The sequence below is a fragment of the Eubalaena glacialis genome, chromosome 1 (genome assembly GCF_028564815.1).
Source record: "Eubalaena glacialis isolate mEubGla1 chromosome 1, mEubGla1.1.hap2.+ XY, whole genome shotgun sequence".
In the NCBI taxonomy this organism is placed as follows: Eukaryota; Metazoa; Chordata; class Mammalia; order Artiodactyla; family Balaenidae; genus Eubalaena; species Eubalaena glacialis.
The window spans coordinates 229,662,954-229,680,490 of NC_083716.1; the positions used below are offsets into that span (position 1 = coordinate 229,662,954).

At 39.5% G+C, this 17,537-nt stretch overlaps 1 protein-coding gene across 4 annotated transcripts in view; it reads left to right on the top strand.

Moving 5' to 3' along the window:
- DAW1 (dynein assembly factor with WD repeats 1) overlaps positions 1 to 16,457 on the top strand; it is a 40,783-nt gene extending 24,326 nt beyond the window's left edge. For 2 of the 4 annotated variants that reach the window (XM_061205616.1, XM_061205626.1), the window contains 4 exons: positions 792 to 906; positions 11,520 to 11,596; positions 13,827 to 13,989; positions 16,184 to 16,457. In XM_061205616.1, coding sequence (XP_061061599.1) covers positions 792 to 906; positions 11,520 to 11,596; positions 13,827 to 13,989; positions 16,184 to 16,218 — 390 coding nt within the window. In that variant the 3' untranslated portion in view covers positions 16,219 to 16,457. Of the gene's footprint in view, positions 1 to 791; positions 907 to 11,519; positions 11,597 to 13,826; positions 14,163 to 16,183 lie in introns of those variants that run through there. The other 2 variants (XM_061205607.1, XM_061205635.1) reach the window with 2 other exon arrangements.
- The last annotated feature ends 1,080 nt before the right edge of the window (positions 16,458 to 17,537 follow it).

Genomic DNA, 17,537 nt, shown 5'->3' on the forward strand with positions numbered 1-17,537 from the left:
CAAGAAATATCTTTGCTTTATAATTCTTATGTCTGTACTTTATACTGTGTCAGGTATTCATTGCAACATTAACAAATTTTAAAGGTGCTATAAAATTAAGATATTAATTTATCAACAATTGGTAATTTTTAAATTTCAAGTTTCTGATCCTCCAAGTTTGAAGGAATTATGATGTAGAATAGTTTTAGTTGATTTAAATGTATTGAAAGATCTTATTTTTTTAAAAAGTGCGTTATTTTTTTTTAATGCCCCTCTATTCCTTTATTAAACTTCGATTAGAGTGAACTTCACAAAGTCTCAACACAATGCCTCCCTGCCTTTACGTTTCTGTCGCTAAGAGCTTATGTTCTAGAATTATTATTAGATATATAGGTTATATACCAAATGTATTAAAATCTTAATGTGCTTTTCATTTTCTAGCATTGTAGTTTTAGATCAAGCTCTTTACCATTTGATGCCCTTTGCATGAAAAGAGGATGCTTCCATTCCAATCAGAGAAGCATGCACTTTGAGATTTTTTTCCTAATGTAGTGGCAGATTTGTGCTACCCATTCTAAATGTCTGTCTTTGATCTTCTCTGTGTCCAAAGTGTGCCTTGTTAGATGGTTGGCTGTGGTCTCCGGTCATGAATCAAGGTAAAATGAACAAACATGTGAAAATTATACACATGATTTTGGCACAGTTATTTAGCCAGCCATAAACATGTTGTAAAGACTACTTCTGGCCATCTTTGCACTTTAGATAGGAAGTCATAGTCTTCGTCATCTTCTTCTTTTTTCAAAAAATTGCAGCTGTGGGATGCTACAAATGGAAAATGTGTGGCAACATTAACAGGCCATGATGATGAAATACTAGACAGCTGTTTTGATTACACAGGAAAGCTTATTGCAACTGCTTCGGCCGATGGTAGGTAATCTGTTGGTACATTTAATTTATGGAGAGATTTATGTTTTGTTTGATAAACATGTGTGATTCTACACTATAGGTCATCTCTCTGGTGACCAGCTATGATAGAAACTACATGTGCCTCATCTCTATGATGTCCATGTATGTCAGTACACTATGTCTGTATCATATTCTTGATAATCACATGTGATGCTATAGAATGTCTGCATCACCTCCTTGACAACCACATATGATGTTAGACTAGATCTTCATCTCCTTGATAACTATATATATTGGGGTATCTTGGGTCATCTCCCCCTAATGATCATGCATTATGCTACACTATGTTGTTCTCATCAGCTTGACTGCCACTGATGGTTCTATAATAAATCTGCATTGTCTCCTTTATAACATGTGCTGCTCTAACATGTCTAGTGAATCATCATGATGAACATATATAGTGTTGTGCTATACATCATTTTCTTGAATGCCACTTATGATTCTACACCATGTCTGTCTCATCTTATTGCTAACCATGGTCTGATGCTACACTGTGTCTAATCATCTACTTGACAGCACTGTATAGTTGTATACTTTGCATCATTTTCTTGACAATAACAAATGAAGTTATGCTATATCTACATCCTTTTAAAGTAAATATGTATGTTGTTATGCTATTGTTTATCTCACTGATAACACTATATGATGCCATAATATGTCTGTGTTGTCACCTTTACAACCACATATGATGCAATGCTATATATGCAAAGTCTGTTTGGCAGGCACATGTGATGCTGTATTATGACTGCATTATCTCTTTTATTTTGAACATCTTTATTGGAGTATAATTTCTTTACAATGGTGTGTTAGTTTCTGCTTTATAACAAAGTGAATCAGCTATACATATACATATATCCCCATATCTCCTTCCTCTTGTGTCTCCCTCCCACCCTCCTTTTCCCACCCCTCTAGGTGGTCACAAAGCACCGAGCTGATCTCCCTGTGCTATGTAGCTGCTTCCCACTAGCTAACTATTTTACATTTGATAGTGTATATATGTCCATGCCACTCTCTCACTTCGTCCCAGCTTACCCTTCCCCCTCCCCATCTCCTCAAGTCCATTCTCTGCGTCTGCGTTTTTATTCCTGTCCTGTCCCTAGGTTCTTCAGAACCACTTTTTTTTTTTTTTTTTAGATTCCATATATATGTATTAGCATACGGCATTTGTTTTTCTTTTTCTGACTTACTTCACTCTGTATGACAGACTCTAGGTGCATTATCTCTTTGATAACTATGTATGATATTTAAAATAAGATTTTTCTCTGATAATCCCATATTATGAATGTCTGTGTGCATGTAATCTCCTTGAAAACTAAATGTAATGCCATACCATGTCTATGTCATTTCCTTCACAATCATGTGGAGTGCTACCCTATTCTGCATTGTCTCCTAGACAACTGTATGTGATGATATGGTTTGTTTCATATCCATGATGGCCATGTGTGGTGCTGCAATATATCTGTGTCATCTGTTGATAACCGCGTATGTTGCTACACTTGTATGTGCCATCTCCCTGTAGTCCACAGATGACTATACAGTGTCTCCATTATCTGCTTGCTGCTATGTATTATTGTATGATGTTACACTGTGTCTTTTCATCTTCTTGAGAACCACACATCGTGCTCTACTATGGCTGCATTATCTCCTTGATATCCTCACACAATGCACACTGTGTCTACATCAACATTCTGACTACCATGTGCGATCCTACATTACATCTGGATCATCTTATCAATGGTCATGTATCATGCAACACTATGTCTATCTCCTTGATTCTAAACTATGTCCATGTCATCTTCTCATCAACAATGTAAGGCACTATGCTGTGTCTAGGTCATCTCCCTGATGAACACATATGATACCACACTCTATCTTCATCATCTTTCTGATGACCACATTTGATCCTAGACTATGTCTGTGCCATCTCCCTCATGACCATGCTTGACGCCAGCCTATGTCTACATCATCTCTGTGATAACCACAGGTGACACTATATCTGTGTCACCCCCCGTGAATGCATATCATGCTGCTCTATGACTGCGTCATTTCCCTGACAACATGAGCAAGCCTCCACTCTGTCTAAGTCACCTCTCTGATAATCACATATGATGCTACACATATGTTTAATTCTCTTAATGACCATATGTGACTTTACAACATGCTTGTGTAAATTCCTTAACAGCTCTTTAAGAAATTCTGGCAAAAATGGAATGCTTTTTCCAGTCATGATTTGTTCACTTGTTCTTTGCCTATATTTGCTCCTGGTGACTAACATACTTTTAAGTAGTTACTTCGTGTTATAATCAGTTGTAGAATTTTGCCAGTGTTTCATTTTAATTACAGTCTTTATTATTGTCTCCCTTTTCAAAATTATATTTGCATGCTTGTTCTCTTACTCACTAGGACTTTTCAAAGGTGGTCCTTTAATCATAATACATGTCCTTTTTACATCCTGGAATATAAACACCCTGAATCTGGAGAATTTTATTTTTTAAACTATTTACTTTCTCATCTTCTCACAGATCTTTGCTTTTAAAAATCATCCCTTAACTATAATTAATCTGCCCTTTTCATTTTAAATATCATTCTCATTTATACAAAAAAATCTATTCATTAAATATATATGGAGTACCTACTTTGTGCCAGGAATTGTTTTAGGAGCATAGGATATATCAATGAACAAAAGAGATGGGAATCTCTTTCCTCCTGGAGGTAAGTTGTAGACGGGGGGACAATAAATGATACTGTGCATGTGTTTTATATAGAATATTAGATTATATAGAATGTCAGGAGTTGGTCAGTGCTATGGGGGAAGAAACAAGCAGGGACAAGGGATCAGGATGTTGACGGATGGATGAGAATAATATATAAGCTTGATTCTTTTAGTTTTGTCCTTTCTATCATCTGTTATTTTCCCTAGCAGTGATTCTTTCCTTGTTCGATAACACATTACTTCCAAAAAACTCTTTTTCTTTTCTTTGTTTTGTAAATCTCTTCTCATTCTGTCCCTCCTAAATCTTGATGTTTACAGCAATTTTTTTTTTTTATTTATCTCTGGTCTTTGCTCCTCATTCCCTTCTTAAAATTAGATCTCATTCAACAGAGTTAGTTGCCTGTGCAGCTACAATCTGTTTTTTTTATATTTATCGCCTTTTTCATTTTCATTGGAATTACTCTCAAGGCTGAAATTTTTGGTGTCTTATTCATATTTCTATCTTATAAAAAACTACAATTTCAGGCTATATTATTTTTATGTTTTCTGAAGTTTAAAAATGCTTTTGTAAAATTTAATGTACTAATCTATACTGGATATTTTTGTCTTATTAACAAACTCTTTTTAAAAAATTTTTCTCTATTTTTAAAATTTTTTAAAAGATTTTTTTATTAGTTATCTATTTTATACATATTAGTGTACATAGGTCAATCCCAATCACCCAATTCATCCCACCACCACCTCCCCACCAGCCCTGCTCTCCCCCCTTAGTGTCCATACATTTGTTCTCTACATCTGTGTCTCTATTTCTGCCTTGCAAACCAGTTCATCTGTACCATTTTTCTAGATTCTACATATATACATTAATATACGATATTTGTTTTTCTCTTTCTGATTTACTTCACTCTGTATGACAGTCTCTAAGTCCATCCACGTCTCTACAAATGACCCAATTTCGTTCTTTTTTATGGCTGAGTAATATTCCACTGTATATATGTGCCATATCTTCTTCATCCATTCATCTATCGTTGGACATTTAGGTTGTTTCCATGTCCTGGCTATTGTAAATAGTGCTGCAATGAACATTGGGGTTCATATGTCCTTTTGACTTATGGTTTTCTCAGTGTATATGCCCAGCAGTGGGATTGCTGCGTCATATGGTAGTTATATTTTTAGTTTTTTAAGGAACCTCCATACTGTTCTCCATAGTGGCTGTATCAATTTACATTCCCACCAACAGTGCAAGAAGCTTCCCTTTTCTCCACACCCTCTCCAGCATTTATTGTTTGTAGATTTTCGGATGATGCCCATTTTAAACGGTGTGAGGTGATACCTCATTCTAGTTTTGATTTGCATTTCTCTAATAATTACTGATGTTGAGCAGCTTTTCATGTGCCTCTTGGCCATCTGTATGTCTTCTTTGGAGAAATGTCTATTTAGGTCTTCTGCCCATTTTTTTGATTGGATTGTTTGTTTTTTGTAATACTGAGCTGTATGTGCTGTTTATGTATTTTGGAGATTAATCCTTTGTCTGTTGATTTGTTTGCAAACATTTTCTCCCATTCTGAGGGTTGTCTTTTCATCTTGTTTATAGTTTCCTTGGCTGTGCAAAAGCTTTTAAGTATCATTAGGTCCCATTTGTTTATTTTTGTTTTTATTTCCATTACTCTAGAAAGTGGGTCAAAAAAGATCTTGCTGTGATTTCTGTCAAAGAGTGTGCTTCCTATGTTTTCCTCTAAGTGTTTTACAGTGTCTGGTCTTACATCTAGGTCTTTAATCCATTTTGGAGTTCTAATTTCATTCTTTTATATGTAGCTGTCCAGTTTTCCCAGCATCACTTATTGCAGAGACTGTCTTTTCTCCATTGTATATCCTTGCCTCCTTTGTCATAGATTAGTTGACCATAGGTGTGTGGGTTTATCTCTGGGCTTTTCTGTTTTTGTACCAGTACCATATTGTCTTGATTACTGCAGCTTTGTATTATAGTCTGAAGTCAGGGAGTCTGATTCCTCCAGCTCCGGTTTTTTCCCTCAAGATTGCTTTGGCAACTCAGGGTCTTTTGTATCTCCATACAAATTTTAAGATTTTTTTGTTCTAGTTCTGTAAAAAATGCCATTAGTAATTTGATAGGGATTGCATTGAATCTGTAGATTGCTTTGGGTAGTATAGTCATTTTCACAATGTTGATTCTTCCAATCCAAGAATATGGTATATCTCTCCATCTGTTTGTGTCACTTTGATTTATTTCATCAGTGTCTTATAGTTTTCCGAGTACAGGTCTTTTACCTCCTTAGGTAGGTTTATTCCTAGGTATTTTATTCTTTTTGTTGCTATGGTAAATGGGATTGTTTCCTTAATTTCTCTTTCTGATCCTTCATTGTTGGTGTATAGGAATGCAAGAGATTTCTGTGCATTAATTTTGTATCCTGCTACTTTACCAAATTCATTGATTAGCTCTAGTAGTTTTCTGGTAGCATGTTTAGGATTATGTATGTATAGTGTCATGTCATCTGCAAACAGTGACAGTTTTACTTCTTTTCCAATTTGTATTCCTTTTATTTCTTTTTCTTCTCTGATTGCCGTGGCTAGGACTTCCAAAACTATGTTGAATAATAGTGGTGAGAGTGGACCTCCTTGTCTTGTTCCTGATCTTAGAGGAAATGCTTTCAGTTTTTCACCATTAAGAATGATGTTTGCTGTGGGTTTGTTGTATATTGCCTTTATTATGTTGAGGTAGGTTCCCTCTATGCCCACTTTCTGGAGAGTTTTTATCATAAATGGTTGTTGAATTTTGTCAAAAGCTTTTTCTGCATCTATCGAGATGATCATATGGTTTTTATTCTTCAGTTTGTTAATATGTTGTATCACATTGATTGATTTGCGTATATTGAAGAATCCTTGCATCCCTGAGATAAATCCCACTTGATCGTGGTGTATGATCCTTTTAATATGTTGTTGATTCTGTTTGCTAGGATTTTGTTGAGGATTTTTGCAACTATATTCATCAGTGATAATGGTCTATAATTTTCTTTTTTTGCAGTGTCTTTGTCTGATTTTGCTATCAGGGTGATGGTGGCCTAGTAGAATGAGTTTGGGAGTGTTCCTTCCTTGGCAATTTTTTGGAAGCGTTTGAGAAGGATGGGTGTTAGCTCTTCTCTAAATGTTTGATAGAATTCATCTGTGAAGCTATCTGGTCCTGGACTTTTGTTTGTGGGAAGATTTTTAATCACAGTTTCAATTTCATTACTTGTGATTGGTCTGTTCATATTTTCTATTTCTTCCAGGTTCAGTCTTAGGAGGTTATACCTTTCTAAGAATTTGTCCATTTCTTCCAGGTTGTCCATTTTATTGGCATAGAGTTGCTTGTAGTAGTCTCCTATGATGCTTTGTATTTCTTCGGTGTCCATTGTAACTTCTCCTTTTTCATTTCTAATTTTATTGATTTGAGTCCTCTCCTTCTTTTCCTTGATGAGTCTGACTAAAGGTTTATCAATTTTGTTGATCTTCTCAAAGAACCAGCTTTTAGTTTTATTGATCTTTGCTATTGTTTTCTTTGTTTCTATTTCATTTATTTCTGCTTTGATCTTTATGATTTCTTTCCTTCTATTAACTTTGGGTTTTGTTTGTTCTTCTTTCTCTAGTTCCTTTAGGTGTAAGGTTAGATTGTTTATTTGAGATTTTTCTTGTTTCTTGAGGTAGGATTGTATTGCTGTAAACTTCCCTCTTAGAACTGCTTTTGCTGCATCCCATAGGTTTTGGATTGTCGTGTTTTTGTTGTCATTTGCCTCTAGGTATTTTTTGATTTCCTCTTTGATTTCTTCAGTGATCTCTTGGTTATTTAGTCTTGTTTAGGCTCCATGTGTTTGTGCTTTTTACGTTTTTTTCCCCTGTAATTTATTTTTAATCTCATAGCATTGTTGTTGGAAAAGATGCTTGATATGAGTTCAATTTTCTAAAATTTACCGAGGCTTGATTTGTGACCCAAGATGTGATCTATCCTGGAGAATGTTCCATGTGCACTTGAGAAGAAAGTGTAATTTACTGTTTTTGGATGGAACATCCTATAAATATCAATTAAATCTATCTGGTCTATTGTGTCATTTAAATCTTGTGTTTCCTTATTAATTTTCTGTCTGGATGATCTGTCCATTGGTGTAAGTGAGGTGTTAAAGTCCCCCACTATTATTGTGTTACTGTCGATTTTCTCTTTCATAGCTGTTAGCATTTGCCTTATGTATTGAGGTGCTCCTATGTTGGGTGCATATATATTTATAATTGTTATATCTTCTTCTTGGATTGATCCCTTGATCATTATGTAGTGTCCTTCCTTGTCTCTTGTAACATTCTTTATTTTAAAGTCGATTTTATCTGATATGAGTATAGCTACTCCAGCTTTCTTTTGATTTCCATTTGCATGGAATATCTTTTTCCATACCCTCACTTTCAGTCTGTATGTGTCCCTAGGTCTGAAGTGGGTCTCTTGTAGACAACACATAGATGAGTCTTTTTTGTATCCATTCAGCGCACCTGTGTCTTTTGGTTGGAGCATTTAATCCATTCACATTGAAGGTAATTATCGATATGTATGTTCCTATTACCATTTTATTAATTGTTTTGGGGTTGTTTTTGTACGTCCTCTTCATCTCTTGTGTTTCTCTCTTAGAGAAGTGAGAAACACACTTTAGCATTTGTTGTAGAGCTGGTTTGATGGTGCTGAATTTGCTTAGCTTTTGCTTGTCTGTTAAGCTTTTTATTTCTCTGTCAAATGTGATTGAGATCCTTGTCGGGTAGAGTAGTCTTGGTTGTAGGTTCTTCCCTTTCATCACTTTAAATATATCATGCCACTCCCTTCTGGGTTGTAGATTTTCTGCTGAGAAATCAGCTGTTAACCTTATGGGAGTTCCTGTGTATGTTATTTGTCATTTTTCCCTTGTTGCTTTTAATAAGTTTTCTTTGTCGTTAATTTTTGTCAGTTTGATTACTATGTGTCTTGGCGTGTTTCTCCTTGGGTTTATCCTGCCTGGGAATCTCTGTGCTTCTTGGACTTGGGTGGCTATTTCCTTTCCCATGTTAGGGAAGTTTTCAACTATAATCTCTTCAAATATTTTCTTGGGTCCTTTCTCTCTCTTCTCCTTCTGGGACCCCTATAATGTGAATGTTGTTGCATTTAATGTTGTCCCAGAGGTCTCTTAGGCTGTCTTCATTTCTTTTCATTCTTTATTATTCTGTTCTGTGGCTATGAATTCCACCATTCTGTCTTCCAGGTCACTTATCCGTTCTTCTGCCTCAGTTATTCTGCTATTGATTCCTTCTAGTGTATTTTTCATTTCAGTTATTGTATTGTTCATCTCTGCTTGTTTGTTCTTTAATTCTTCTAGGTCTTTGTTAAACATTTCTTGCATCTTCTCAATCTTTGCCTCCTTTCTTTTTCTGAGGTCTTGGATCATCTTCACTATCATTCTTCTGAATTCTTTTTCTGGAAGGTTGCCTATCTCCACTTCATTTAGTTGTTTTTCTGGGGTTTTATCTTGTTCATTCACCTGGTACATAGTCCTCTGCCTTTTCATTTTGCCCATCTTTCTGTGAATGTGGTTTTCGTTCCGCAGGCTGCAGGACTGTAGTTCTTCTTACTTCTGCTGTCTTCCCTCTGGTGGATGAGGCAATCTAAGAGGCTTGTGCAAACTTCCTGTTGGGAGGGACTGGTGGTGGGTAGAGCTGGGTGTTGCTCTGGTCGGCAGAGCTCAGTAAAACTTTAATCCACTTGTCTGCTGATGGGTGGGGCTGGGTTCCCTCCCTGTTGGTTGTTTGGCCTGAGGCAACCCAACACTGGAGCCTACCTGGGCTCTTTGGTGGGGCTAATGACAGACTCTGGGAGGGTTCACACCAAGGAGTACTTCCCAGAACTTCTGCTGCCAGTGTCCTTGTCCCTGCAGTGAGCCACAGCCACCCCCTGCCTCTGCAGGAGACCCTCCAACACTAGCAGGTAGGTCTGGTTCAGTCTCCTATGGGGTCACTGCTCCTTCTCCCAGGTCCTCATGCACACACTACTTTGTGTGTGCCCTCCAAGAGTGGAGTCTCTGTTTCCCCCAGTCCTGTCGGCGTCCTGTAATCAAATCCCGCTAGCCTTCAAAGTCTGATTCTCTGGGAATTTCTCCTCCTGTTATCGGACCCTCAGGTTGGGAAGCCTGATGTGGGGCTCAGAATCTTCACTCCAGTGGTGGACTTCTGTGGTATAATTGTTCTCCAGTTTGTGAGTCACCCACCCAGCAGTTATGGGATTTGATTTTATTGTGTTTGCACCCCTCCTACCATCTCATTGCAGCTTCTACTTTGTCTTTGGATGTTGGGTATCTTTTTTGGTGAGTTCCAGTGTCTTCCTCTCGATGATAGTTCAGCAGTTAGTTGTGATTCTGGTGCTCTTGCAAGAGGGAGTGAGCACACGTCCTTCTACTCCACTATCTTGAACCAATCTCTCTTATTAACAAACTCTTAAAACAGTTGGATCACTTTTCTTTAAGGCTTTTGAAATGTCCAACTAAGTTGCAAGTTTTATATTTTAATCATATTAATTCTAACATAGCAATTTTTGTCTACTTATTCCTGAAGTTGACATTGTCAGAAAGATAAGTAAAAAGAAAATTTATTAAGATATTTTGCTTTTCTCCATATGAAAATTAAGTAACCAAAATTCCCTATCCTTGCTAATTTTACCTTGATGTAATGCTATAGTTTGTGGTGAGACAGCATCCTTCACCTGGGCAGATAAATTTTAATTTTTTTTCTGACAACAATTTCACTACTTCTGTTTTTCTCCTTCTATGCTTATTTAACTCCTCTATTCCTGTTTTTTGTTTTAAAATAAATTTATTTATTTATTTACTTTTGGCTGTGTTGGGTCTTTGTTGCTGCGTGGGCTTTCTCTAGTTGCGGCGAGCAGGGGCTACTCTTCGTTGCAGTGCACAGGCTTCTCATTGTGGTGGCTTCTCTTATTGTGGAGCACGGGCTCTAGGCACATGGGCTTCAGTAGTTGTAGCACGTGGGCTCAGTAGTTGTGGCTCACGGGCTCTAGAGCACAGGCTCAGTAGTTGTGGCTCATGGGCTTAGTTGCTCCGCGGCATGTGGGATCTTCCCGGACCAGGGATTGAACCCGTGTCCCCTGCACTGGCAGGCAGATTCTCAACCACTGTGCCATCAGGGAAGCCCAACTCCTCTATTCCTTAATTCTAAGAAAATATATATACTATTGTACTTCATCTATCCATCCATCCATCCACCCATCCATCTACCCTCCATCCATCCATCCTACATCTATTTATTGTGTTTACTATGAGTTTGGCACTTTTGGGCACTGGGGATCCAATAGGGAACAAACCATTCTATTAGCCTTTTCTGTTGAAAAGGGTTTCTTAGTGCCTGTTCTTCGTTCATTGAGTAGTGAATGCTGTTCCTTCTCAGGAAGGCCTCTCGATCTTCTGTAACCTTAGACTCATATTTGGTGTATGATGTTAGTCTTGCTGTTTATTTCATCCTCAGCCTCTCAAAACTTGTTTTAATTCCCCTTTTTTCTCTTAAAAATTTCATTCTTTTTGGATTCCTGTCTCCCCACTACCATCTACCTTGGAACCCAGTATCTCTTCTAATAAGCTTGGGGCTAGAGAGATGCTCCTTTTCACTCTCTTCTCCTGCAGTGGAACCAGCTTGCATTTTAAGTATTAAGTGGCTGGTTCTCACCGCAGGCAAGAAGACAAACTTAGCACAAAGTGTGTGTGTCAGAGGGATAGATATTTAGATAATTCAAGGCATGTGGTCAAAGTTCGGTATTTCAGATGAATTTATATATGTCTCAACTCTTCTCAAAAAGGAACAGCAAGAGTTTTCAGTGCAGCCACAAGAAAATGCATTGCCAAATTGGAAGGCCATGAAGGTGAAATTTCAAAGGTGAGCTGCTTTCTCATTTGGAGCAATTTATTTATTTTCAAAAAAATAGGCAGCTGGCTTAGTATAAGTAGGTCTATTGGCACTGATGGTACCAAGGTTTGGCCAGTTATCTCATATTTTCTAGAAATCAGTTAGCTAAAGACTTTATTTTTAAAACTGTCCTCAAACTCAGCATAATAAATGATTTCTAAAACCTTTTACAAAGTATAAAACAGCATTCTCCTCAGCCATGAGCAAAAGATTCTGTTAGCTAAAAATACTTATTAAAGCTATTAAGAAGCTAATAAAGTATTTTTCCTGGTTCTAGTAAACACACAAGTTTATATTATGCAAAAGACATGCTGCACAGCAAATATCAAGTGTCCTGTGGATTAGATGCAATTGAAGAAGTATTTCCTGGAAATATTTAACACTTAACAAAGTTAAAAATGACCTATTTTGAAACTTGAAAGCTGTAGTTTAGGATTTTATATCAACTCCTCCCAAAAGCTTATGCACAGAGCAGGGCCATCCAATCAAGGATCTGAGGTTTAGATGTGTCCTCAGAATATTGTATTGAAGGCTGGTACTGGTGACTCTCACCCTCTAGTTTGGCCCAATTCTTTGGTCTCATACCTGAGATAGATTTCTCGTTCTTTGTAAAATATCACCTTGATGGTTTCAGGTCTCTGCAGGCTCCTGCTGGACCCCGGGGCCGCCCGCTGCTGTGCTCTCTCCCCATCTCCTGCCTTTGCACCTGCTGCTGGTGGCCATTGCCCCCTTGCCCATCAGGGTTGGTCTCTGAGACTGTGCAGGGCACATCCTCTTCACAGGCTGGGAGGCCTTGGGGGCTGGCAGGAAGAGGGATGGGATGTGTGACCATGGGAGACAGGCCACAGAGGGAGCCCAGGCCATGTTTCTGAGAGTCTGGTGTGTCACACTCAATAAGTGCATATGTGTGTGTGTGTGTGTGTGTGTGTGTGTGTGTGTGTGTGTGTGAATAGAAAGAGTTCTCAAACTGTATTACTGCATTTTATGCTTGTTAAGTATATATTACCTATTGAATTGCCATCCAGTAATGGCATTTCTATGGGGTGCCAAGCTAAGGTATTCATTCATTCATTCATTCATTCACTTAGCAAATACTTTTTTTTTATTTGTTTTCTTACTCTGTGATGTGATTTTGTTGGTTTTTAAAAAAATTTTTATTTATTTATGGCTGTGTTGGGTCTTCGTTTCTGTGCGAGGGCTTTCTCTAGTTGCGGCAAGTGGGGGCCACTCTTCATCGCGGTGCGCGGGCCTCTCGTTATCGCGGCCTCTCTTGTTGCGGAGCACAGGCTCCAGACGCGCAGGCTCAGTAATTGTGGCTCACGGGCCCAGCTGCTCCGCGGCATGTGGGATCTTCCCAGACCAGGGCTCGAACCCGTGTCCCCTGCATTGGCAGGCAGATTCTCAACCACTGCGCCACCAGGGAAGCCCAGCGAATACTTTTTGAAAGCTCCCACTGTGCTAGGCATTATGCTAGGCCCTAGTGACACTGTGACGAAAAAAGCCATGGCCTTGGGACTTGCCCTCATCAAACCTTCAGTTACAGAGGAAGTGGCCCAAATTGTCATCTTCTGATGCTTTAGAAAAGGTTATAAGCATGATGTCCAGAGGAACTGAGGATTAACACTTTTCTCTCCTGCTCAGATACCATGTGACAATGCCTGGCACGTAGGGGCTCTCAGGACACATTGATGGAAAGTTCTGTGCTTTAAGTAGCAGCAGACAGGAAGTCCTCCCTTAGTGGCCCTGACATTCTGTGCCACAGATCGAAGGACGATCCCTCTGCTTGTGATGAAAGAAAGTTGGTTTGCAGAGGTGACATCGAGGTTTGGGTACGAAGATGCCTGGCTGTGATCTCATCCACACCAGGGCTCTGCCTCTTGGTTTGCGTGGGGAGATTGGCATCAGGAGCCTTTGGAAAGAAGCTGGGTAGGGAACACTCAAAGTATAACGGAGCTTTGGTTTTTATCCTTAGAACTGTGTGTGATGGGTGGGCAATCAAACTTTACTGTCTAGATTGTAATTTTCATGTATTAGTCCCTGCAGTATTTTTCCCATCCTGAAGGAACTGTTCTATGTAAGAATAAATACCAGGCTGAGAAGGTAACAGGTACTTAGTAATGTCCCCTTTCTGCTGATTAAAAATATAGTGGGAATCAAATTACGCAAAGCTGTGATCACTTTTCTTCTTTCTTGCTTGTAGATTTCTTTCAACCCCCAAGGTAACCGTCTTCTCACTGGCAGCTCTGACAAAACAGCTAGAATCTGGGATGCTCACACTGGTCAGTGCTTCCAGGTTCTTGAGGGACACACGGATGAAATCTTTTCATGTGCTTTCAACTATAAAGGTGACATAATCATTACAGGTAGGGGAGAAATAAACACCATCGACTCAGTTTTCCTTTCAAATTGGCTGTTAGAGTCACTAAGCTGGATACCAAAAGGAGACACCCCCATCCCCACCAGGGTCCCTAGCTCATCTCGGTGCCTTTTATGTCCATTATTTAATTTTAGCTGCATTGCAGAACCACAGGAGTGAGCTCTGCCCCTGACTGTAAGGCTTTATGAATTCTCAATTTCAGTTGCTCCAGGCAAAGTAAGAATTCAGTAGCCTGCCTTCCTGTTTACTACATTTCCCCAGGCATAGTCCATCAAATGGTCAATATTCAGTTGATGGCAGTAAATGTTAGTAACTAAAACAAGTCACGACCTGAGTTCTTCACAGTGGGATTTATAGCCCATTAGAGATTTGTTCTTTGAGTGAAATTGTTTTCTCCTTGGATGTCCCCTCATAACACATTAATACTGGGGGAAAAGAACACATATTGAGCAATTTTTCAATGATGAACGATTTATTGTGAATAAATTGTATTAGCGATATTTTTATAAGAACTGGATTGAGATCAGGTTAATTTAGATTGTGGAAAGGGGAAAAAATGACAAGAATATGGCACAACGCTAGTGCACCGCCTCTGGAGGAAACCTTGGCAGCGAGTGGGATGCTTCAGTGGTGTTGGGTAGGGATGCCCACGAGGGCACAGAGGAGCGAATCTGCCTCTCAGTGATTCTCATTGTGTCCAGAAGATTTTTAAAGTGCTTAACTAGTCTAGTAAGTGAAATGTCACATATACAAAGTTGGCTCTATATATTGGCTGATTAGGTAGCTTCCTAATCGTATAACTTTAGAGGTGCTGAGAATAATCTCCCCTTTGCCCTGAAATACCACCCCTTTCCACCTAATTATGGATAATTTCTAAAATTGCAGATTACTTCCTTTGGGCTTACGGTTAGCAAGTGTTGCTAAAACGTAGGCTCTCCTAAGACAATGCCGTAATAAAGAATGTTGGATCCTTTCTCACGATGAGGAAGGAGATGGGAGATTGTGACAGGAAGCGCAGGAGCTGAGGGCCAGGCTTTCCTAGTCCACACCGGTCATGTTAAGCCGGGCCAGCTGTGCAGTACCTCTTCCCCTCAACTACAGAAGACCCTGGAGAGTTAGGGAAGGAATATGTGTTGATTGTGCCTTGTTTTAGTGGTGGCCTTCAAATGCCTGAGCTCTTTTAAGATATTATCGATTTATTTAGTATTTCCCAAAGCACCAACATGCTAAATACTGACCCCCTAGATGCCGGCGCTTATGAGAGTGGGGGTGACACGTCTGCCTGGCCATCAGCAGAGATCTGTGTTTGAGCTGATCTGCCCTATTTTCTTGTCAGACCCCGGTGTGATTAACTGCATGCATGTTTTAGTGGACTGCCTGAGGGTTTAGAGTCACTAAATGGAAGGAAACTGTCCGGTGTGGTCACGACACTTTTAAAAATACGAGGTGCCCTTGGGTGGCATGTGCGGTTTTCACAGGCTTTCCCGATCCGCGCAGCCCTCACACTTCTTCTATCGATGGTACCTGCCCGGCCCCTGAGGCTGAGAGAAGCAGCAGCGCCCAGCACCGCTGCATACCAGGGCCGTCGTTCCCACAGACAGAATGTGGATGGCGTCCCTGGGGGAGGAGTTGTATCAAGGCTGCTTTGGAAGAGTGTCGATCATAGTCGTGGGCAGGGCGGGAGGATGCAAATCTCACATTCTGACTGACGATGAGAAAAATCTGTTGACATTTTGAGACGTTCCAAAGTGGGATGGGCTGCCCCCTCCTAAGCTAGTCACTCAAACCTGGAGATGTTCAAAGTCACCATATTTCCACCTGGTGGCGCTGTGTGAAGGTGGGGTGGGGGGATAAGCAGAGGGATGGCTGATGTAGTTGCATTCTCCCGTCCTCTCCAATTCTCAGATGCCATGAATCTCGCGGGGGTGCGTAAGTAGAATGTGAACTTGCCCAATTTATGACTGACATGGAAAAAGGCAAAAAAAAAAAAAAAAAAAAAAAAGATTCCCACCCCCCCAAACGCCTGAGCTGCGGAGGGGCTCTGCAGCTGGGCACTGAGGCTCTAGCACATTAAACATACTGATCATCGACAATGACCCAGAAAATGTCAACCTGTAAAAACAGAGAGAGTTAAGTGAATAAAATAAAGAAAACTAATTTTGTGAAATTTGCTTTATTAGGTAGCAAGGATAATACCTGTAGGATATGGCGCTGATTGAAGAAAGCCAGTCCATGAGGAAACTTGCCACTTGGCATCACAGCCAGCCAGCAAGCTATTGTGACATTTCATGTTTTCTCTTTGTCCACAAGTCAACCTTTTATACACTGTCGTTAGCTTCACAGATATGACCATTAAAGCTGATGGACTTATATCATTCCTTGATATTATTTGATAGAGATGACAGGAACAAGCATACTGTTTGGCAAATGTCACTGGTTATTTCAATTTTCTTTCTTGGTAGCATCACGATACTGATAAATGAAACAAGAGTAATGTAACAACGTGTCTCCTAGATTCTACTTTGAAGCCTATTATTATAATTTCTGTTTAATAAAGTTTTTGGAGAAAATTTTTTTGTGCATGTCTATGTTTACAATGTATGTTTTCTTCCTTGTGACGAGAACTTGTAACATCTACTCTTTCAGCAGCTTTCAAATATGCAGTAGTTTTATTAACTATAGTCACCATGCTGTGCATTACATTCCAACAACTTAATTATTTTATAACTGGAATTTTGTACCTTTTGACCCCCTTCACCCATCGTGCCTCTGTTCTCCGTATGAGTTCAGTGTTTTTCGTTTGTTAGTTTGTTTTAGATTCCATTTATAAGTGAGATCACATGGCATTTATCTTTCTCTGTCTGACATTTAATTTTAGTCTAATGCCCTCAAGGCTCATCCATGTGGTGGCAAATGACAAGATTTTTTTCTTTTTTATGGCTGAGTAGTATTCCGTTTGGTGTGTGGCGGACTAGAGTCCTAGAGAAGCATCATCCCGGAGTCTGGATGCTAGTTTCTTTTACAGAACAGGGAGAGGGGGAGGTGAGGAGGTAAAGTAAAAAGGGCCATAAGTTTTGCAAATATCTCCTGGTTTTGCCAGACTGGGGGAGGTGATATGTTAATTTCTTCTTTCCTGCAGCCATCTTCTTGGATTCCAGCTTTCTGAATTAAGTCATTACTCCTTGCCCCAACACCTCGTCCCCAATTTACTGGCCTGTTGAAGGAGCTTGCACTAGGTAACATGATTGCAAGAGCACCTCAGCAACAATAATTAGGGAACTTTGAAAAAAACAAGGTTTATTACACACAAGTCCTGTAGGGTACAAGTCACACCCAAGGGCCACACAGGAGGTCAGGTGGAGGGAGGGAAGCATGGGGGTTCACGGGTTCACACTTCATTGGTGAATTTAAAACATAAGGGTGGGAATTAGGACACGGGAAGGGAAGAATCGGGGTCACTCAGGTGTTTCGTTATCTAGGTCACCCAGGGCTTTCTAAAAGAGGAAGTGCATGGGTGAGGTGGCCTGGCTCCTG